Consider the following 20783-nt stretch of genomic DNA (forward strand, 5'->3'; position numbering starts at 1 on the left):
CGCGCAAGCCGCTCACCTCTTCCTCTTCTGTTCCAAGACCACCTCCACGACACCTTTTGAAGACTCGCTCCACCATCAATCGGCGACCGAAGAGAGTCCCACGTACGCATGGAAGAGTACACCGAAGGTTCAGTGTTCCCTTCACATAGAGTCTGTCCGAGATAGCTACGTCACCACCGCCCGCCCGCCACTTCTCTCAGCGCCCTCCACAGCGACCATCTCCCGCTGCTGTCGGCATGACCACCGATATTCAAGGGTGGACGTCTGAGACTGTCAAAGGTGTGCTTGGAGCTGCTTTGGACGTGAGTGGGCCCTGCATTGCTGCCCTTCGCCGACAGGGTGTGAGCTGATCACCAAGGCGGAACCTTGGCTTTACAGTTCCAGGAGGCCGAGCAATCGCAATGGAAGTTGATCTATTTGAAGGAGCTAGCAGACGAGCTCAAAGCTGAAAACGCGAACAGCTGTGAGTAGAACAGCTGGCTGAGGTTGGCCTCGTCAGAAGTGTGATCAATCCTCACCCTTGCCGACTTGCGCTCCAAATCAGTGCCGCCCATCGATGTCTCCCTTGCAGACCGGATACTGCTGGCTAGGCTCTCACTGGATCCGCAAGCGGATGTCATGAGTGATGATGGCGAAAAGCTTCAGGCGCTTGCCTCGCTGCCGGACGATATCACATCTTGGGACTATCTCTGCTTAGCATATAGGCGCTGTCGAGCCGAAGAATCACGGATAAAGAAGGTGAGTCCGGAGAGTCGAAGCTTCGGCAAAGTCCCATGACTAATGCGAAGTGCGCTGTTCCTGCAGGTGCTGGGCTCCAAGGCTCCCCATGGTCAGGCAGTGCTAGATGAGCTTCGAAGGTTGTTGACCTCTTACATGGGTCTCGTGCTCCAGGACGCCAGCATCTTTCCTGGAACTAGCAAGAACGGTGGCAAAATGACAGTCAGTGGTCTTACCCTGCTACCAAGCTTGTTGAAAGAGTCGACTGCAGCGTCAGGAGATCCGTACACTTCGTCGAGTAGCAGCTCGAGCGCAGCATATCAACTCCCTAGGAAAGGAGAATGGGCGACTATCGATTCTGTTGATCTTCCTCTCTTTCTATCAGAGCTGGCAGAGAGATTCCAAGACGAAGGCTTGGAGGAGATCATCGAGCCACCCTTGCACGAAATCAGTCGACACGTACGCAATGGTCGGGATGCAGGTGGTAGCGCCCAAGCTACAACACAGTCAGATTCCGCGAATGGACAAAATTCCGCCGCGGAGGCCGAGGCAGCGCGAGGCAGAGCGCTTCAAGAAGCGGCAGCAGCGGGCAATGTCCAGGCAGTCTTGGCTCAGCTTCTCGCAGGAGGAGCTCCCGCAGCTGGGGGAGGCGTACCGGGAGGCCGAGCGGCGGCGGGACCGAGTCGCAACGAGGGCATGACCATCGAGGGAATGGATTGGAGGTCGCATCTTACAGCAGTAGTCGAGACTCTCGAGGTGAAACCCATTGCGGCCAAAGTAGGTGACATTTAGGTGTGGACATCAATACCCCGCGACCTTGCTTACACCGCGGGAGCATCTCACAGGTTCCCAGCCTTCCTGAATTCACCCCTGCTAGCGCCACTGGACCATCCGTAGAGAACGATTCGCTCTTAGGCCCATTGCTCCGACTATCCTCATTCATCGACGTGGCTCCCTCTGTCGCTCAGACCTACTTCTCCGATCTCAGTCAGGCGGCCAACGTTAACGCGGGGATCACTACGCTTCGAGGCACACTTCAGCTCGTCCATCAACTCCATTTCCGCATGTTCAATGCGATGGTCCGCGCAAGCCCAGAGAGTAGAGAAGGCGTCCTGGCATTCTGGTCGAAGATCTGCGAGCTGAATAAGAGAAGGGGAGTCATGCGCGTTCGCAAGTCGGAAGTAGCGACAGATGGCTTCATGGTCAACGTGTTCGAGACTGCCCTTCGGTTTGCTGAGCCTTTCATGGATCCAAAGTACACCAAAGTGAGCTTTGGCAAGCTTCAATTCCAGACGCGTGAGCTGACATGTCTGTATCGGACCTCAGATCGATCGGATCGATCTGGAGTATCACCGAAGGCAGAAGCGCTTCGATGTGTCTGACCTGACGAGATTGAGTGCTACTGAGCAGGAAGCGGCGAAGTGGGCAGAAGAGGGCGGCGGTAAGATTCAGAGTGTCCTCATACAGCCTTTCTCGTGCTGATGTTCTCCATCTGCCATATCAGAATTCACATCGGCGCCCAACTTCATCACCGAATCGTTCTATTTGACTGTCCGGCTGGCGTCCTTGGGTGTCAATAAAGCGCTGCGCACCTTCAATGATAAAGCAGACGAACGGCAAAGGCTGAAGCGCAGAGCAGCAGAAATCGAGCAGGATCGTGCTTCATGGTCGACGACGCCGCAAGCGCCTCAATTTGAGGCTTTCCTCAAGAAGGTGAAGGCGGATTGCGACAACATCAACGCTGGACTCGTTGCCGCCGAAGTTCAGCTGCTGGAGCCTGACTTCTCCTACCGGCTACTCACGCTCATCAGCTTTGTCATGACCTGGCTCGTCCGTGTTGCTGACCCGACCCATCAACACCCTCAAAAACAAGTCTCTTTGCCCCTTCCTAAAGAGGTGCCAGACGTCTTCCGAATGTTGCCCGAGCACATTTTCGAAGACGTCTGTGAGACACTGATCTTTTTGGGCCGGTGCGTTGGAGCAGGCGATGTTTTCCGCAGATCCCTGCTGATCTCCAGTTCACGCTTCGCAGTTACAAACCAGACTCGCTGCCCGAGGCAGTGAAGAATGACCTCATCACCTTTTGCACGACGTTCCTCTCCTCTGGGTGGTACATCAAGAACCCTTTCCTGAAGGCGAAGCTTGCCGAGGTAAGCATTTCTAAGACTCTCTCTGAAACAGCAGCGGCTGATTGTCCTTGGAGCGCCCTCAGATACTGTTCTTCTTCGTGTTGCCTTATGGCAGCAACCAGACCGGCTTCTTGGGCGAGCTGCTCAATTTCCACAAATTAGCAATTCATCACCTTGTCCCAGCCATCATGTCATTTTGGGTTGAAGCCGAGTCTACGGGCAGCCACACGCAGTTCTACGACAAATTCACTATTCGCAGTCACCTGGCACGAGTCTTCAAAGTCATATGGCGCAATCCACAGCACAAAGAGCGCATCCACGCGCAAGCTGATACGAACAAAGACGGCTTCATCATCTTCGTCAACCGCCTGCTCAACGATGTCACATTCTTGCTAGACGATGCCTTAGAGAGACTCTCCGCGCTGCACAAGCAGCAAGTAGAAATGGCTGACGAAGCAACATATAGCCAAAAGAGCGCGGAGGACCGGCAGGAGTTCGAAGGGCACATGCGCCAAAACGAGAGCCACGCTCGCAGTATGCTTGGTTACGGCAACGAGTTCCTTGAGACTCTGATCGACTTCAGCGGCGAGTCCGGACGAGTGCGCGATGCCTTCATGCAGCCGGAGATTGTCTCCCGCTTAGCGCCCATGCTGGACTACACGCTCGACATGCTTGTTGGACCTAAAGCGCAGGACCTGAAGCTCAAAGATCCGAAGAAAGCTGGATTCGACATCAAGCATCTCATTCGTCAACTTCTAAGCGTTTTCCTGAGCCTCTCCTCACGTCCCGAATTTGTCCAAGCTATCGCCCGCGACGAACGGAGTTATAGAAGAGAAATTTTCGAGAAAGCCGCCCGACTAAGCCAGAGATACATGCTCAAATCTCCGCCAGAGATCGAAGTTTTGTTAGGTCTGGTTGGTCAGGTAGAGAAGATCAAGCAGATGGAGGCGGAAGAGGAAGAAGACCTTGGCGAGATACCTGATGACTTCTGTGGTGAGCGTCCCAACGTTGGCTCGACACATCGTCGCCCTGGGCGTCATGGGCCAAGATGAAAGACGCTGACGACCTTTCACGCTTCACGCTTAGACCCTTTAATGGCAACTTTGATGACCGAGCCGGTCATCTTACCTTCCTCGAAAGCTGTCATAGACCTCTCCACGATCAAATCTCACCTATTGAGCGACGCAACAGATCCTTTCAACCGAGTGCCGCTCAAGATTGAGGACGTTCTGCCCGGTGAGTGCGCAGCAACATACGTCTTCGTCTCCGAGAGGACTCCTCAAGCTCATCTCTTACCTCGTTCGGTGCCGTCTGCTAGCGACCGATCTCAAAGCTCAGATCGACGCTTGGGTAGCTGAGAGAAAACGAGCAAAGGGCAAGACAGCGACGTCCTGATCGCGCGGACCCTTTGCTTCCTTTCTTAATGGATGCTTTCCTCTGTCAAGGCATCCCTGCCGTCTACACTCACGCATTTGTGCGGTGCAGACCTGTGAGATGGGTATTGACTTCCAAAACGTGACCTTGCGTGCGTCTGGTGACATATCGCGCCTGAGTGGGAACTAAAGATGAACAAAAAGAAACAGTAGACTTTACTCCAGATGGTCATCGTCGTGCTCGACCACCTCGGAAAGAGGCCGACCGCCACCGGAAGCGCTGAGATGCCGTGAGATGGGCTGGCCTGCCGAGAGACCCGGTGCGCTTGGCGCTCGATTAGTGTTCGCGATGCTCGAATTCAGTGGTGTGGTTGTAGCGTCGGTCATTAAGCTAGGTTGCACGTCTGCATCCATAGTCGATCCTACCATGATGCTCGGTGACGCACTTGTTCTTGGGGTGCTAGTCCTTGCAGAAAGGGGGGACCGGTCGTCGACCGCTGTCGCAGAGTGTGCCGCCGGGCTTGACCCCTTTTTGGCCACTGGAGACGAGAGCGTGGAGTTGCTCGCGCTTGAATTGGAAAAGAGACCAGACGCATTCGCCCCGCTCAGACTGACGCCCGACGGAGAGCTCGTGAGGCCCTCGCTACCTGTGCTCGCATATCGTACCATCCCGGTAGCCATGGGAGGAGTAATGGCATGATCGCCTTGGACAGTCTTGCCCAGTGGCGACCCCTGGGCAAAGATGGAATTCGCATGCGCACCCGTGGCTGCTAGCGTAGACGCGCCTCTCAAGCTTGAACCACTGCCAATTGAGCCAAGGCGCCCTTTGGTCAGTCTCAGGCTACCTGCTGAGCTCTTTCCCAGGGCTCCAAAGCCTCCACCCGCACCGCGATAGCTTCCCCCTTCGCCGCTGCGGGCACCTCCCACGCTGCGAATGCTGGCGCCGCGAGCTGCTGTTGAAGAAGGGTGCACTCCGGCCTCGTGTTGTGCGGGTTCGGCTGATCTCGTTGACTGCTCCACGCTGGCACGTCCTGCTGGTTGGGATGCAGATCCCGAGCGCGGACGCGCCCAGCCGCGAGCTTCGGATGCGCCAGCTGGCGATACATTCGCATCACCCTGACTAGCCGACATCTTCTGCGAATGGCCATTCGTCTGGGCGGAAAGGCCGAGTCCAAGTAGAGCGTGCTCGCTGCTTGGTCGGCCTTCGCTTGCGCTACTATCCGTCCATGTGCTGACGCTGGTACTCAAGGGAGGCAGCCGCGCCGAGTTACGCGTAACCGATGGGCTGGAAGGCTGGGCAGGGGTGACGGCGCCGCTGATGATGCCGTCGATGCTGTCTGAGTACGAAGTGTTCATCGGCGGCTCCACAGGAGCAGCAGGGAAGATCTCGTAGGCGTGTTCTACGCAAATACGCAGCACCGTGCCTAAAGTACGATCGCCGCCGGCTGGACCTTTGACGTCTGTGGCGTTCGAGTCAGGAGTACTTGTTGCACCACGACTGAGAGTTGCAGGACGTGGACCTTGAGGTTTACCGCCGCTGTTGGAGACCGTCGAATGCATGCTACCAATGCCTTCCACTCTGCACATCGCAACGTCGCGCAGGGGATCAGAGCCTCGCACCAAGTTGGGGGCGATGACAGTCGCCAAATTTGCTGCGTCCATCTTGTTCCGTTGTGAGCGTTGAGCAACGTCGTGCAGAAGCTCGCATACTGTCGCGAGCAAAGTGATCTTACAGGGCGGTGCGAGAGCTGGTAAGAGACGTGATCTGATATACTCCAACGTGTCCTCGAGATCGGCGAGGTTCTCGCCAGGGTCGTGTAGAGGGCACGCTTTGACGAGCGGATACAAGCTTGGCGGAAAGAGCGGTGATGGTAAGCGTCTCAAGAACGTCTTGAGTAACGACGCCGCCAAATGTGCAGCTGATGCCGGGCCGTCGCCGTATCGTTCAAGGTTGACAGGGTGGCCGCCATCATACGCCATCTGAGCCGCACGCAATAGACTTGAAGGGGGTGAGCGTCGAAAAATTCCTTCGGTATCCATGAGAAGCTCGCCTGTGTCTTCCGAGCCCGGCAGAGGGTGACGCAAAAATTCTATGGAATCCTTGACGACGCGTGGGATAGACCAATATTCGCCGGACTCCCCCATCAGATGCTCTAGCGGCACACCGAAGACCTTCTTCGTTGCATCCAAGGCACCTGCTTCTTGCGTGGAGAAAGAGGCCTTGGCTTCTTCTCCTTTTGTCAACGCCAGATCGTGAGTGAGAACCTCTGGAGGAAGCTCAATTTGCTGCAATGGCACGTGTTGCCCGAGCTCGGCAAGGGTGGAGCATTGCACAATCTTGCGTGCAAATTTCGGCGAGATGAAGTAAGAGCCAGTGCTGATAAATTGCACAAGGGTTTTCGTGAATAGCGTGGGATGAACGATGTAGAGCCGTTTTAAATTCTTACGATAGCTGCAGGTATGACTCAGCAAAATCAGCGACAAAAACAGATCATCTCATCGCGACACAATCTCGACTCACTTCCTAGTGAGGCCCTTGTACGCCTTCCAAAGCCAGTTCCACCCCGGTCGGTGGCGACCGGCAGATGCGAAGAGTATGACGATGTAGTCGTTTTCCACGAAGAGATCCAGAGCAGACATGAGACGGACAAACAAGTGATCGTAGTCCACCTCCTTTGGATCCGGCAAAGAACATACAGAGAGAACGACCATCGGTCTAGATCTGGCGAGATTGCGTCCACGTGGATGTGCATAAGCCTTTCCTGACGACTGAGAGCAATGCAAACGAGCATAGACACTTACTCGTTATCTACTCCGGCCGGCGTCACGCACATGCGCACACACTCGTCAACCCTTTCACGCTCTCTTGCTGACCAGCCTTCTTTGTCGTCCCATCGCGCATGTCCCTCAGATGTGTCAGATGAAGAGCGTGGCCAAGCTCTAGCTGGAGCGCTTGCCATTCGGAGGCTCCCTTTCCTCCGAAAGCCAGCCTCATCGGCAGCTTCGGCCATGCTACTCCGTCCGACCTGCCGAGCAGCGCCCGAGGGCCGAGGCAAGACAGGTATGCTGCGTCGGTGATTGAGATGACTTAGCCTTGATAGTGTGCCGTATGCGTCTGCTCCAAGCTGACGTTCCACTTCGAACGCCGAGTCCCCACCGGCTTGCAGCTTGGTCGGCGAGACGACTGGCGATGCGGGTAAAGAGCCATCTTCTAAGTGAGCTGCCAGAGCATCGAGTGCAAGCCTAGGCCGACCTTTGCGGCTTGGAGACGCAAAGGGAGACTCGTACCGATGATCCTCGTTGTCATCTTCCTCGGCGACAGAAGTGGGCAGACCGGTCGTCGCTGTAGACGGGGACAGATCGAAGGGTATTGCACCTCGACTTCTCCCTCCCCCTTGGCTGCCTCGACCGGAAACATCGCCGGTGCCTCGATGACTATCGACGCTCGAGCTCCGCCTAGAATGTATGCGACTTTGACTCGCAACATCTGTAGGTTGCTCCAGCGTTTCGGGCTCTGTACTCATCAGGGCGTCCGGAGCAGCTCCGCGCCATGTGAGCAGGGAGCCCCAACCTCCAGGTGCAGTGATGGGTCCATCGCGCTCTTCGGCTGTGCTGTGCTGATGGACAGCGCTACCACTTGCCGGCCCTGGTCGCGTGCGCTTTGCCGCGGACTTGGCAAAGAGGGAGTTGAACAGGCCGCCTAGCCGCGATGGACCTGGCTCAGTAGAGCGCCGCTCAGGGGGCGAGCGCGTCTGACGAGACGCCTTAGGAGACCCGCTCATGCCTTTGGTGGTGCGTGCGTGAGTATGACGGCGCGTCGCTGGACCACCAAATTCTGCACGCAAGCTGGGCAGCGCTGGAGAGATGTCTAGGGAGTGCTGCGTTGGTGATGGTGCAAGCACGCTTCGAACAGGAAGGCACCGTACGTCGGCCACGAGTTGTGTTGCTTAGGCTTTGTCTAGACACCCGACATTGGAGGTTCTGAAGCGCAAGTCAAAGTCGCAATGAACAGCACTGACCACCAGCTTGGAGCGCGAAGGATCAACGTTGGAGCGTGGGAGCTCGACTACTGTGAATCGACAGCGTCGATAGTCGCAGAAGAGTCGATCGGGTTAGAGGGCAAGTCAAAGACACGACGGGTGCGCCTGGGTGCTGCAGCACTATGTGGCCTTACAATCGTGAATCGTGAATTAGGGTCGCCGTGCATCACGTATATACCCACCAACTGGCGCACCCGTGCGCATCCAAAAAGGGGATGACGCAGCAGATATCTCAAATTACACATCCAAGAATTTGAATCTACTAATTGTGCCCGGCACGCAGTCAAAAGTCACAGGTATGACTCCGTGAGCCCACCTCATGCGCACAGCACAGCTATATATAAGATCATCATCAGATGGCAGTCCTGATTCTGCATGGGCCCGCGTTCTCACGCGCGTTGGGGCACGCAGCGAGCCTGCAGGACCGCGATTGTCCTCTGTCACGTGCGCCTCCATTATTTGAGTCCGAGTCGTCTCCGTGTCATCAGTCTTGAGTCACCATGCAGTCAAGAGTCGTGAGTCAGGGTCGAGACTCACGCAAGCCATGGCTTTTTCGGCTTGCCATTCGATTCGTATTGTGATCACGAGTATCACCGTCATCATCAGTCAGCCCGAAGTGAAGGCGACATAAGCACCCTTGCCTTAGGAAACCCATCTTCACCGACGGAAAACCGTTCACCTAAATTTCGCACCTTCGCCACCTTGTCAAGCTCACAAGATGGGTGCCGACGGCGGGAGCATCGCAGGACGCTCGGACATGGTCCGCGTGCGAGCTAAACAGGGCGCGACTCCGGAATCCTCAGCTGCCTCGAGTCACGCACAATCGACTACATGTCGCCTCTCTGGCAAGCCATTAAGGGCGGGCAAAGGAGAAGTTGTGGCCGACGCGTTGGGAAGGATGTACAATAAGGAGGAAGTGTTGATCCACCTGGCCGAGCGTGCAAAGGATAGCAGAGGACCCCTGAGCCATGTAAAGCGTCTCAGCGTAAGTACACGGGCCGGACCTGATCTCGGCAAGGTCGCATTTTGTGAAGCTGAACATCTTGCACCCTGACCTGCTTCCGCTCCCAACAGGATGTGACAGTCCTCAACCTGACGCCGTCAAACTTAGCGTCGTCCATCAAGCCCAGCGCTGCCTCTTCGTCGGATACTGCAGTTCCTTTCGCGTGTCCTCTAACGTCCAAGTCGCTGAACGGCAAGAGCAGATTCATCTACCTGACCACTTGTGGTTGCGTCATGTCTGAATCTGGGCTCATCGCCACTGTTGGTGACGCCAGACAGCGCCACCGCGCGGACCGCGACGGGCAACTCAGCACTGGCGCCAAACGCAAGGCCTCAGCTGTCGAGTCTGACAAAGAAGGAGAACGTTATGGGTCATCACACTCCAGCCCCGAAGAGGAGGATAAAGCGGGGACATCCTGCCCAGTCTGCGGCAAGGTCTTCACGCTAGCAACGTCGACGAAGGATCAAACAGAAGGTGCGGGCGAGTCAAAGCATGCGAAAGCTCCGATGAGCGGTGACACAGTGCCTGGTGGCGATGTAATCATAATCAATCCACACATAGGGGAGGAGCTGGTCATGCGCGTCAGTCTAGACAGACGCTTGGCAATGGAGGCAGAGGAAAAGGCCAAAAAGAAGGCTGCAAAGCGTGCTCAAGCCGATCTTCCGCCTGGCGCGGATGTCACGAGGCAGGTCGTGCCGCAGGACAAGGAAGAGAAGCGGATCCAAAGAGATGCGAAGCGCGCCGCGAAGCTCGCGGCCTTGGCCGAGGCGACGTCAGCTGCAAGCGACCTTGTCGAGCCAGACTTGAAGCGCCCACGGCTCGACTACGCCGGACCTAATGTGGAAGAGAAGTCGCGCGCCCCTGCTGCTACCTCTGCTGCTGCGGCCATTGCACGGTTGGCGAAGGAGTCGGCGGCGAAGAGGGCTCGAGGAGAGGGAATGAGCGAAGCGATGAAGCAGGTGTACGGGATCGGTCAGGAGCGTAAGAAAACGCAAGGTAGCGATTGGATGACCAAGGGCACGTTCAATCGGTGAGTAGAAGCATCGAACGCTTCTGAAAGGATGTTCTTGTTCGAAGCTGACATGAGCTCCGTGTTTACTCAGCTTTGCCTGACATCGCATCGCGACTGCTTGCCCTCTGCGACTGCTCCCTGCTTCGACGTTCTGCTGCCGCCCCTGCATTGTACCACCATCGGCGATATCGCAATATCACACTCTCGAGGCGGCTCGTTCAAACAAGCCCACTCCAGGCTGCTGTGCGCGGCCATCTATTTGTTCTGCGTTGATGACTGCGGAAAGCTGCGTCTACGTGGGCCGCAGGCCAATTCTCACAGGAGCAAGAGGATGCGCAATCGGCCCATTTGCCTGCATTGGCGTCTGTGTGCGTGGTCGGAGCCGGATGAACTCTTGGAACTAGGGATGGGATTTGGAGATCATGCGCGACGGATAGTAATGTTCGGTTCGGCATGATTGAGTGCGCATTGGACTTGGTACGTTGCATCAAAGTCGGTCGTGAGTTGGCACTGGCTGGTCTCGTGCTTTCATAGCCAAGGGTGTCTATCGAGGTACCATGCTTGATTTTGATTGTGCAGAGGTCCGGCCCACCGTTCCGGCTTGTTAAGGTTGGTACCGCATCGAACGTGCATGTGCTCCATGCCTCCGCTCGACGTCTGTTAAATGACTTCCGTCCGGGAAGCACAAGTGCTGAACTCACAATTGTGAAAGCGTTTGGTGTGTCAAGAATGGGCTTCGCGTGTGATACTGGCACTGACGATGCACAGCCCCTTGTGACGCTCTTTCGGGATCGTGCGTTGAGGCACATCTGCTTGCCAAGCCCATCTGATAGAGTGATCCGGGGAGCCTAAGAAGAATTGAAGCCACTCACTAATGACTTGTGGGCGTCCCAAAGCTCGACCATTCAATTGGAGTCGAGAATGCCAAGCTAATTAGGCTAAGCTGTGGGCTTACAGTCAGCAGGCTTCCAACTGCTGCTGCTGTGTGTTACAAGCGCATGCAGGTGTCTGCTTGTGCTGACCATCAGCATGCTGGTGGCTGATGTCAAACGCTCCTTTTTTTTCGGCACCGTCTCGTGGCGCAGCGGTGGTCCTTGGCCCATGAATCGTGACTGGTGACTGTGACTGCTTTAGTGCATGCGGCTGCCGTGTATAGGTGCCATGATGCTGGATGCTTCAGACTCGTGACTGGTCTACCGCCTTGGCTGCACAGCGTCTCCCCGCTCCACCGCTGCGTGCATGGTTAGTCAACCGTGCTGAGGATGAACGTACGATTTCGAGGCAACTTCACTCAAGACTCAAGACTCAAGACTCACCGCTCGTGACTGCTGCATGCACGATGATCCTGCTGATGGTTTTGAGTTGGAACCGCGTTTCCACACAACAGACACGCTTTCGTTTTGGTTCTGATCGACAATCACAATCATGATTCATAGCTTTAGACCTTTGCACTCATCAGACCAACGCCGTTCACGTACCGTTCGACACTTCGGCCATCGCTCAGACCTAGACTTTACTTGGAATCCACTACACACTGCCCCACCCGCCTGGCTCCTTCCCTTGACTCTGCGAATCCTCGAGCGAAGACTTTGCTGCTAGTCAAGCCGGGACGAGCCAAAAATGACACACGAACGAATGCGCAAATCGCGCAGACGAGCCTCGCCGGACGAGGTGGAACTGGCACGTCGAGCTATAGGCAGCAACACGCAGATTCAGTTGAGCAGAGGCTTCAGCGCTGGTCAATTACAGTACACCATTCCCATCCAAGTAGGAGCTCCTGCAGAAGAATTTCATTTGCAACTGGATACCGGCTCGAGCGATCTGGTGAGTTTTGTGTGCGAAGTGGCGAGGATATTGGGGGCGGGAGCCCGGCGCGTTCGAGCTGACTGTTGGATCGTCGTCGACTCAGTGGCTCGCATCAAAAGATTGCAGATCCAGCAGCTGTCGACCTAATTCCGGCGCGGGCGTAGACTTGTACGACGATGGCGGTGCGACCAAAACTGTGAGCGGCTCCATATTTCGTGCCCTTTCCATCCGTGCAAGCTTGCTGAGACGTGATGGAGCTCTTGAAAGAACAAGGAGTTTGATATCACTTATTTGGCAGGCACAGCAAAAGGAGACATCGTTACGAGCAACATAGAAGTGGGTGGAACATCGTTCGCCCAAGCTTTTGCAGCTGCTACCGACGTGGAATCACAACAGCTGGGATCGATGGGTGCATCGGGCGTGCTGGGACTCGCTCTGCCCGCCAACTCGATCATACAAGCGACGCTCAAAGGTTCACCTGCCGCAGCAAATGATTCCTTTCCCAGCTCCAGCGCCACGGGTAGCATTTTGCCCGGCGTGTGGCAAGATGCAGCTGCAGGGACACGGTTCTTTAGCATTGGCTTGCAACGTCTGCCTTCGGATGGAGGCAACGGCAACTCGACACTCACCTTCGGAGGGTACGATGCCGCTTATGCGCCCGATGCTAGCCAGATCAAGTGGGGCTCCAATGTGGCTGATACGGACGGCGTAAATCGCAAATGGACCTCCCTCGTCACCCAGCTCATCACTACGGTCAACGGCACCTCTACCGCTTTGCCCAACTACACTGCCCTGAAAGCCATCTGGGACACTGGTGCTCGCTTCAATTATGGTAGGAGGGACATATTGAATGCCATGTATGGCGCGTACGGACTCGGCCCGAATGCGGATCAGAGCGGATACTACTTTCCCTGTCGCACATTGCTGCAGATCACCCTCAGCATCAATGGAGAGCTCGCGACCATCCATCCGCTCGACTCGACGCTCAAGCAGACGGATCCGACTTCGTCAAGCTCTTCGGGCTGCATCGGCGGCTTCCAACCCTTTGTGGATGACGCGAATGCGCCGGCCGATCTGGTGCTCGGTGCGCCTGCTATGCGAAGCATATACAGCGCGTTCTCTTGCGATGGTGTTCTGAACGGCGCTCCTCAAGGTGCTGCGGCGCCCAACTGCGATCGCCCACAGATTGGCGTGCTTGGGCTACTCAACGATCCTGCTTCTCGCAACGAAGCCATAGATCAATTCAACCAGGTGCGCGTGCAAGGAAAGAGTCTGGGAGACGACTCGATCATTGACAACGACGGAGCTGGCGGTACTGCATCGAGAGGTCTAGGGTCGGGCGCGAAGATTGCCATCGGCGTGGTGCTGGGTGTCGTTGGGCTGTTGGTCGTTGTAGCAGGTGCGGTACTCTACGTCAAGCGACGGAGAGCAGCGAGAAATGGCGAATACGACTCGCCGGGACAAGGACTGGACGGTGCGGCAGAGAAGGAGGAAGCGTTGGATGGTGGGCGTCGCGCTCAAAAGTCGGCAAAGGAGCAAGCTGCAGCGAGGGAGTGGGCACTGTTGCACGGACAATTTCCCGAAGACGAACCGCAAGGAGAACAGCCGGATCTTGCTGCTCGAACCACTGCGGCCCCTACGTGGGACACTGATTCCAGGGGCTACTGGGAAGCGCGTGCGGTCAAAAATGAGTATAAACAAAAAGCTAGGGCTCCTGCCCGGGGCGACGCCTCAAGTAGTGGAGCATCCGGCGCGGGAAAGGAACATGAGATCTCAGGACAAAGAGCAAGTCAGCACAAGCATAGCGCTAGCGCTTTTACGGCCCATCCAGAGTCGTACGAAATGTCGGACACGGGCAGTCACAGACTTGGACCGCTGTCGCACGATGCCACACACTCTCCGTTTTAGATGGTAGAGGGCGGTGCCGCTGTTGATCAGCTTCCTCTCTCGCTCGATCTGCTTCCATGCCAAGTTTTTCATTGCATTCCTCGCCTCTTCTGCACGTGTATTGTAATACCGTCCATCGTCCATCTCACAAGGCTTTCTTCACGTTTATGTTTTCAAGTCGGTTACGCACACCTGACACCTCTGTGCCCTTTCCATCTACCATTGTCTCACGGTTCATGCGTTGAAGTCTGGCGATACCACGCACGGATGCAAGGCCTGTAATAACACATCTTCATTGCAGAATTGGAACGGCGATCTACCGGACCTCCTTCTCGGGAAGCGACCGACAATGAAAGGTCTTGAGCTTAACGATGCTTTCACCTCGAACGCTTTCGCAACACCCAAGGCGAACTGATGATAGGTCGAAGGCCATGCGCACGAGCGCACCACTGCTACGCTGGCAGATGCTGCGTAGTCTACTATCCACTAATGATATCACTGTCGTAATGGGAGTAGCTGCTGGTCTGAACGAAGTCGCGAGTCAACTGAAGAACCACATGCAGAGTATGGGTATCGGGAATCGGATGGATTCTTCCGTGCCGGCGGTCAGCTGAGCGCCGAAAGGCATACGGCAGAGCGCGAAATCCTCGCGATGCTTAGAGCGCTACCTCCGCCAATCACACAGCGCAGTCAAGTGTACGAGTCTACTTGCAAGTAGCGCAACGTGTGCAGATGGATGCTGTGCAAGGATGCGTGGTCCCGTCGGTAACTCACGCGCAATCGTGACTCGTGATTGACTGTGTGGTTGGACCGTTGCGGAGCTCTCTGACCGCGCGTGCTAGCTGTGCTGCTGCATGCATGGGTGTTGCCGTGGGAGAGATAGGGCGCATGATGGTTGGATGCGGGAGTGTGTGTCGCGCGTCATACGAGCTTCTTCCGTCATTGGTCAAAAAGGGCGCGGCTTCACCTGCGAATCCTGCCAGTGTCATCAAAACCATCACCCATCAAGCCAGGTATAGCTTCGCTGCCATACGCCGCGCACGCATTGATCGAAGACCTTTCTGATTCGAAGTAGCCAACGGTTTGTGTCTCGGCCACAGAAAAGAGATCCGCGGAGTCATTGGCACGATCGAGGCGTGCTGGGCTGGCTCATTGGCACAAGGCGTCATTGATTGGGTGGAGCCCATTCAGTCGTAAAAGGTCACAAAATGCCACCCAAGACGGCGGGAAGCGGTGCACTGCGACCTGGAAATCATGCCGGTCCAAACACCACCACCGCAGCACCAGCAATGTCATCATCGTCATCTAGCCGATCACCTACCAAAGTCAGTCAAGCTGCATCCCGCTCATCCATCTCGTCTCGATCTACGACGACCCATCAAAGCTGGCCAGCCCTCTCCTCCAAACCGCACTCCTTGCTACTCCTGCCCGCCCTAGCAGCATTCATCCTCGTCCTTTCTCTCTTGGCATGTTGGTCTCACTACTACCTTCCCCAACCCGTCACCCTCGCCCAATCCGCCCTGTCAGAGTCAGCGGGCAAAGGAGCTCTGTTCAGCGAAGAGAGGACTTTTCAAGTGATGCAAAAATTGGCGATAGATATCGGGTATAGGATAGTGGGAACCAAGCAACACGTTCAGGCGGAAGAGTGGCTGGAGAGCGAGATCAAACCTCTGATTGGGTGGCATCAGACCGGAGAGGGTCGGGGAAATGGCACGCAGGTGGAGATGTGGACGCAGATTGGTGACGGCGCTCATCGGTGAGTACGCTGGTACGATATAGAGTGCTCGCTGGATGAGGCGAGAAATAAGACTTGGCCTGCTGAGGGTAGAGGGTATCCTTGAGGAGTGACAGCAATGGGAAGGGTGAGCCAGTCGAGCACACATGGCAACACGCGTCCACGACGAGGTGGCAGCGTCGTTCAGGACTCTGTATGCTTGAGACGCTCGACTGTAAAGCTGACAAGCGCGGTATCGATCTTACTCTGGCAATTTGCGCAGCTTTGACTTTATGCACAACGTCGTCTTCAAGCGCTACATGAACATGAGTAATGTGATTGTTCGTCTCTCCGACGGCACGGATGAGGGCAAGGAGCATGCTGTGCTCATCAATGGGCATCTTGACTCTACTCTGCCAAGTCCTGGAGCAGCGGATGATGGTGTAGCCATCGGCATTATGCTCGAGGTGTGTGGACGGACTTAGCGCTCATTGGAGACCCTGATCCAGGGATGCCGATTGACCCAAAACCGTGCATCTGCCTCCAGCTTCTACGCATCTTCACAACCAGCCCACGGCCCAAGCTACGCCACTCGATCATTCTGCTCTTCAACAACGGCGAAGAGTCGTTGCAAGATGCTTCCCACCTGTACATCACGCAACACGAGCCTACCCGTCATAGTGTGCGAGCCGTCGTCAATTTAGAAGCTTGCGGCGTGTCTGGACCCGAATTGCTCTTTCAGGCCGACTCGGAACAGCTTGTGGAAGCGTACGCGAAGGCTCCGCGGCCTTTCGGTACCATCTTGGCCAACGATGTCTTTGGCAGTGGCATAATTCTCAGCGACACGGATGCCCGGCAATTCGCAGAGTATGGAAACGTCCCGATGTTGGATATGGCCATTGTGGGCAACAGCTACTTGTACCACACCAGAAAGGATGTTCCAAAATACATTCAGCCTGGAGTGGCTCAGCACTTTGGGGAGAATGTGCTGGCCATCGTGCAACACTTGACTACGGATCCCAAATCTAAATTGGCGAATGTCAAACAGTTTCCCAAAAGAATGCCTCCAATTTACTTTACCATCGCTGGCAAGTACTTCATCCACATTAGCAACAAGGCGTGGAAAGGCCTCTCGATGGTGCGTCATGGAGGTCTCGCAAGTGCAAAAAGGCGGCATTTCCAATTTGATCACAATCTGTCCTACCTCATCTTGCATACAGGCAATGTCAGCGTTCGCCAACTTCTTCCTTTCCTCCACCGTCCGCGCGGAGAAGCACTTTGGTTCGCTCCAGACGACGACGCTAGCCATCTTTGCTGTAGTGCTCTCACTCTTCGCAAGCTTGATCAGCGCGAATCTCGTCGCTTTGATCATGACGCAAGTGCTCAACAAGGGCATGAGCTGGTTCTCTCACGAATTATACCCTGTCGTATTGTACGGCCCGCCGGCAGTGGCGGGCAGCCTGGCAGTCCAGCTGGCAAGCTCTTACTTCTTCACGGGCGAGCGCAGAGCTTCCATGGAAAGGGCAACGCTCAACGGAATGTTTGCAAGTGAGTCGAGCTCTCCAAAGCTGCGTGTCCTTACACGAGGTTCTGACCCACCCCCTTTACGGCTGCAGTCTTTGCGCTGTCGCTCATGTGCCTCAACGCGTTTGGCATTGGCTCTGCGTACCTGTTCGGCCTCGGCACATTTGCTCTGCTCTTCGTGTGAGTGCCACTCTTCCGCCTTTGCCTATTCATGGCGCCCTTGACTGATCGAAGAAAGCCTGTTTCGCTCTCGCACAGCACCGCGTTGAACGACTTTGTGCTGGTTGGCTTCGGCGCAATCGAGCTCCGCAAGGTGGCCGCGGATCAAAGGGTGCACCCTCTAACTTATTTTCTGCTTAGCATCATTCCATCGGTCGTCGGATCCGAAGGTGAGTAGAACATCAAGTCCGGTTTTTGATTGCTTTGCTGATTGTCTCTGTGACACATGGCTCGCTAGGTCTGGTATCGTTCTTGGATCTGTTCGTTCCCTTGACGGGCCGCACTGGCGAGATTTCGCCCTCCGATCACATCATCGCGACAATCGTGGCCGCGCTTTCGTTCATGTCTCTGCCCATCATGCTGCCACTTGCACATCGATATGGTCCGAAGCACATAACGCGAGCAATTGCTGGGCTTTTGATCTTTACAAGCATAGCCATTGCGGTGTTTGCAAGTCCTTCCTTTTCCCCTTGGACGCCTTTGACGCCCAAGCGCATATTTGTTCATCAGGTCGAGAACATTACCGACGGGACGTGGAGCATGAACATGGGCCATGCTGACGCGGCGCCTGGTCATTGGCAATTGGTCGACGACGTCAGGACCGCTTTGGTGCCAGAGCACGCCCCGGCAGTCAAGCAGGTAATGAATGGTGAGCGTTGGGGTCGAAGCGCGCTGGTCAGATAGCATCCACTGACGCCTGCTCGATACTGATCCGCCCGACCAATGCGACAGAGAATAATACCGTGTTTGACATTCTGCACCCAGTCAGTGCCTTTTTGACGCCGTTCAAGTTCGACTTGCCGCCGCCCGCTTCCGGTCAAGTCTCTCCCTGGTCCGCACCCAATGCCTTTACCGTCACATCCAGGGACGAGGAGTTGGACCTGGTGGCCGGAACGAGGCGCGTTACCATCGAAGTCAAGAAACCAGGCTTGATCTGGTCCGTCATTGCTTTCCACGCCGACGTCTTGGAGTGGGATTTGCCCGGCGTTTCCCCACCTGCAGGCGGCAGGCAGAGACATCACATCAAGGAAGTGGGCAGGTATGGGGTGGAGAGTTGGACCATACGCCTCTTGCTTCGGCTCGACGAAGACGCGAGGGCAGCAGCGGCTATCCGAGGACCGGACCGTGCACCCTACTCGGCGTCTGTCCGCGTAGACTCTGCGACAGCAGCCGAAGACCAAGTGTACAGAAATCCCTCTAGACTCTGGATCGATTATTCCGCTTTGGACGCAGAGGGAATGTGGCCAAATTCTAGACATTTGGTCGAGAGCAGGCCATCTTTGAAGACGTTTGAAAAGATGGACAGGTATTTGGCCAAGTCGCACCCGGAAGTGGACGCCATGCTGCTTTCTGTAGTTGCTGGCGTCGCTCAAGTCTAAAATCCGCGTCGTTGGTGCCTCCTTGCTACCGCAGTCGCACGCTGTGCATCAAAAGGCGCAAAATGAAACATCATTCGAACTCCCCCCCTTTTCGTGACATTTCGTACCCGGCTAGTGTGAGCGTTACAAGATGTGCCTCATGCAGAAGATGGTCAGTGTAGGCGTCCAGGCACGACTGGATGGCTCGCTGCGAGACCTCCATCGACAGGAAGAGCCACACCGTTGACGTAGGAGGCCTCGTTGGTGCTGAGGAAAGTGACCACTTGCGCAATCTGTTGTAGCGAAAAGATGCGTTTGCAAAATCTCAGCCAATCACGTGGTAAATGACGACTTGATAGCCCGCGCTTCTTGCACCTTCGAATCTGCACTCACTTCTTCTGCCACGCCATACCTCCTGGTTGGGTTGAGCTGACCGATCTTGCCCGCACTGCCGCGTTCCCTGGACATTTCAAACGTGGGCAGAGTCATGCCAGTCTCGATCAGACCGGGACAAACGGCATTGACTCGAACATTTGTTCCTGCCATTTGACAGGCTCCGGTTTGAGCGAGGGAGATGACGGCTGCTTTGCTGGCGCTGTAATCTGCTGAACCTGCTCCTGAGCGAAGACCGGCTACAGAAGCGGTGAGGATGATGGATCCACTTGCATCGGACTTGGACGAGCTGGTCACTTGCATTGCCTCGCTTGCGTACTTGACGGCGTGGAAGCAGCTAAGTAGGGATGAGATAGAGTCAGCGGCATGCACACATCGAACGGGGGTCAATCTTCCCAAACTGGGCGCTGGTATAGAACCTCCAATCCAGTCTAATCTGCTGCCTCTCCGGATGCCTTGATTTTCTGCGCCCAAATGCTCACCTCAATACATTCACTCTCAGAGTCTCGGCCACATCTTCTCCGTCTGTAGCAGAGATTGGAGCGCCCGTAGCGATGGCAGCATTGGCGAAAAAGACGTCCAGCTGACCTTCCTCTTTGATGGCACGATCGCAGATCTCCTTGATGGCCTCCTCTGATGCGGCATCGCAAGCATGAGTTGTGATCTGCCGCGGGCAGCAATTCAAAAAGCAAAGGAATTCAGCAGGGGCCCAGTGAGGGCGGAACACCTATCCAACGATGCGCATGTTTGGGCGAGGATGATGTGTGGTGTGCTACGGCGCCGAAAGTTGCAGCACCTCACAACATGTATGCACGAGCAAATCGAATTCGAGCAGCAAACTTTTTCAACTCACCTTGACATCCGCATACAATCCCTTCAAAGTCTTTTTGAGCTCCTCGAAATGATCATCGACGATGTCGAGGGCGTAAATGTGTTTGGCACCCTCATGAGCGTACTGCCTCACCGTAGCTCTGCCGATCCCAGTCGGACTTCCAGCACCCGTGACGATGCACACTTTTCCAGATAGACGACCTGAGCGAGGCGCGCTGGATAGGTGAGATTGGATGATCTCTAGACGACGTAGCGTCTGCTCGTATGCTTTCTTGGACGCTTCGGACGACATGCTGGCCGGAGCAAGGGACGAGTGCGGTGGTGGTGGCGGGGTTTGGGGCAAGAAGGATGGAGAACGATTGGTTTTGAGTGTGGGATGAGTAATCAGGAGTTGGAAAGAGTATGAATACGCCGCTGAGCTATGTATGCGATGGATGAGAGGATGAAGGGGGAATGGACAGCAAAAGTGAAGGGCAGCTGTACAGATGCGGACCATGCAGTCGTGAGTCGTGAGTCGTGAGTCGTGAGTGTATAGCAAATCGTCTTTGGCGTGAGAAGCCATCAAGCAGCAGCAACAAGCAACAAGGCGGAGGTGCATATGCTGTGCAGCATGAATGCGCGCGGGGCCTATAGCTGCTGTTCGGCTCACCGGCGTCACCCGCAAGCCGGCGGGGGGCAGCAGTCGCGCGCGCGCGTTCATCACGTAGTTTGGTGCGGGGGAAGCTTAATTGATGCAGCCGTCAGTGCAAGGCACGAGACAGAGTCACGCACGAGCCA

General features: G+C 55.7%; 7 protein-coding genes across 7 annotated transcripts; 4 read left to right on the forward strand and 3 right to left on the reverse strand.

Moving 5' to 3' along the window:
- Positions 1 to 32: 32 nt before the first annotated feature.
- IE81DRAFT_320175 (hypothetical protein) lies at positions 33 to 4310 on the forward strand. The gene is made up of 11 exons (XM_025512939.1): positions 33 to 302; positions 379 to 463; positions 545 to 738; positions 805 to 1494; positions 1563 to 1982; positions 2044 to 2158; positions 2222 to 2687; positions 2750 to 2867; positions 2930 to 3839; positions 3933 to 4082; positions 4165 to 4310. Exons 1-11 carry the CDS (start codon positions 237 to 239, stop codon positions 4239 to 4241), a joined length of 3291 nt encoding a protein of 1096 aa, XP_025372579.1. The 5' UTR covers positions 33 to 236; the 3' UTR covers positions 4242 to 4310.
- IE81DRAFT_190424 (hypothetical protein) lies at positions 4107 to 7008 on the reverse strand. The gene is made up of 2 exons (XM_025510786.1): positions 6741 to 7008; positions 4107 to 6671 (listed from the first exon to the last, which is right to left on the reverse strand). Exons 1-2 carry the CDS (start codon positions 6929 to 6931, stop codon positions 4436 to 4438), a joined length of 2427 nt encoding a protein of 808 aa, XP_025372580.1. The 5' UTR covers positions 6932 to 7008; the 3' UTR covers positions 4107 to 4435.
- A 1657-nt stretch (positions 7009 to 8665) lies between these two features.
- Positions 8666 to 10699, forward strand: IE81DRAFT_320177 (DUF602-domain-containing protein). The gene is made up of 3 exons (XM_025512940.1): positions 8666 to 9244; positions 9334 to 10292; positions 10366 to 10699. Exons 1-3 carry the CDS (start codon positions 8978 to 8980, stop codon positions 10373 to 10375), a joined length of 1236 nt encoding a protein of 411 aa, XP_025372581.1. The 5' UTR covers positions 8666 to 8977; the 3' UTR covers positions 10376 to 10699.
- Positions 10395 to 11510, reverse strand: IE81DRAFT_190433 (hypothetical protein). Its single transcript, XM_025510787.1, has one exon. The coding sequence runs from the start codon at positions 11081 to 11083 to the stop codon at positions 10493 to 10495; it is 591 nt and encodes a 196-aa protein (XP_025372582.1). The 5' UTR covers positions 11084 to 11510; the 3' UTR covers positions 10395 to 10492.
- A 97-nt stretch (positions 11511 to 11607) lies between these two features.
- IE81DRAFT_320178 (acid protease) lies at positions 11608 to 14405 on the forward strand. Its single transcript, XM_025512941.1, has 3 exons — positions 11608 to 12098; positions 12184 to 12276; positions 12348 to 14405. Exons 1-3 carry the CDS (start codon positions 11895 to 11897, stop codon positions 13986 to 13988), a joined length of 1938 nt encoding a protein of 645 aa, XP_025372583.1. The 5' UTR covers positions 11608 to 11894; the 3' UTR covers positions 13989 to 14405.
- Positions 14406 to 14903: 498 nt separating this feature from the next.
- Positions 14904 to 18887, forward strand: IE81DRAFT_320179 (hypothetical protein). Its single transcript, XM_025512942.1, has 8 exons — positions 14904 to 15723; positions 15965 to 16148; positions 16229 to 16819; positions 16902 to 17229; positions 17298 to 17385; positions 17464 to 17594; positions 17663 to 18073; positions 18157 to 18887. Exons 1-8 carry the CDS (start codon positions 15176 to 15178, stop codon positions 18801 to 18803), a joined length of 2928 nt encoding a protein of 975 aa, XP_025372584.1. The 5' UTR covers positions 14904 to 15175; the 3' UTR covers positions 18804 to 18887.
- On the reverse strand, positions 18854 to 20546 carry IE81DRAFT_320182 (NAD(P)-binding protein). The gene is made up of 4 exons (XM_025512943.1): positions 20029 to 20546; positions 19658 to 19839; positions 19176 to 19512; positions 18854 to 19075 (listed from the first exon to the last, which is right to left on the reverse strand). Exons 1-4 carry the CDS (start codon positions 20296 to 20298, stop codon positions 18956 to 18958), a joined length of 909 nt encoding a protein of 302 aa, XP_025372585.1. The 5' UTR covers positions 20299 to 20546; the 3' UTR covers positions 18854 to 18955.
- Between the last annotated feature and the right edge of the window lie 237 nt (positions 20547 to 20783).

The sequence above is a fragment of the Ceraceosorus guamensis genome, assembly GCF_003144195.1.
Source record: "Ceraceosorus guamensis strain MCA 4658 unplaced genomic scaffold IE81scaffold_5, whole genome shotgun sequence".
In the NCBI taxonomy this organism is placed as follows: Eukaryota; Fungi; Basidiomycota; class Exobasidiomycetes; order Ceraceosorales; family Ceraceosoraceae; genus Ceraceosorus; species Ceraceosorus guamensis.

Coding starts and splice junctions, on each gene's coding strand:
- IE81DRAFT_320175 (XM_025512939.1), top strand. CDS start 237: ATGACCACCGATATTCAAGGGTGGACGTCTGAGACTGTCAAAGGTGTG. Junction 2,159..2,221: donor GTGGGCAGAAGAGGGCGGCG/GTAAGATTCAGA, acceptor CTGCCATATCAG/AATTCACATCGGCGCCCAAC. Junction 2,688..2,749: donor ACACTGATCTTTTTGGGCCG/GTGCGTTGGAGC, acceptor CACGCTTCGCAG/TTACAAACCAGACTCGCTGC.
- IE81DRAFT_190424 (XM_025510786.1), bottom strand. CDS start 6,931: ATGGTCGTTCTCTCTGTATGTTCTTTGCCGGATCCAAAGGAGGTGGAC. Junction 6,672..6,740: donor TACAAGGGCCTCACTAGGAA/GTGAGTCGAGAT, acceptor TCATACCTGCAG/CTATCGTAAGAATTTAAAAC.
- IE81DRAFT_320177 (XM_025512940.1), top strand. CDS start 8,978: ATGGGTGCCGACGGCGGGAGCATCGCAGGACGCTCGGACATGGTCCGC. Junction 9,245..9,333: donor GCCATGTAAAGCGTCTCAGC/GTAAGTACACGG, acceptor CGCTCCCAACAG/GATGTGACAGTCCTCAACCT.
- IE81DRAFT_190433 (XM_025510787.1), bottom strand. CDS start 11,083: ATGTGCCTCAACGCACGATCCCGAAAGAGCGTCACAAGGGGCTGTGCA.
- IE81DRAFT_320178 (XM_025512941.1), top strand. CDS start 11,895: ATGACACACGAACGAATGCGCAAATCGCGCAGACGAGCCTCGCCGGAC. Junction 12,099..12,183: donor ATACCGGCTCGAGCGATCTG/GTGAGTTTTGTG, acceptor TCGTCGACTCAG/TGGCTCGCATCAAAAGATTG. Junction 12,277..12,347: donor ATGGCGGTGCGACCAAAACT/GTGAGCGGCTCC, acceptor AGCTCTTGAAAG/AACAAGGAGTTTGATATCAC.
- IE81DRAFT_320179 (XM_025512942.1), top strand. CDS start 15,176: ATGCCACCCAAGACGGCGGGAAGCGGTGCACTGCGACCTGGAAATCAT. Junction 17,386..17,463: donor ACATTTGCTCTGCTCTTCGT/GTGAGTGCCACT, acceptor GCTCTCGCACAG/CACCGCGTTGAACGACTTTG. Junction 17,595..17,662: donor ATCGGTCGTCGGATCCGAAG/GTGAGTAGAACA, acceptor ATGGCTCGCTAG/GTCTGGTATCGTTCTTGGAT.
- IE81DRAFT_320182 (XM_025512943.1), bottom strand. CDS start 20,298: ATGTCGTCCGAAGCGTCCAAGAAAGCATACGAGCAGACGCTACGTCGT. Junction 19,840..20,028: donor GATTGTATGCGGATGTCAAG/GTGAGTTGAAAA, acceptor TGCCCGCGGCAG/ATCACAACTCATGCTTGCGA. Junction 19,513..19,657: donor CTGAGAGTGAATGTATTGAG/GTGAGCATTTGG, acceptor ATCCCTACTTAG/CTGCTTCCACGCCGTCAAGT.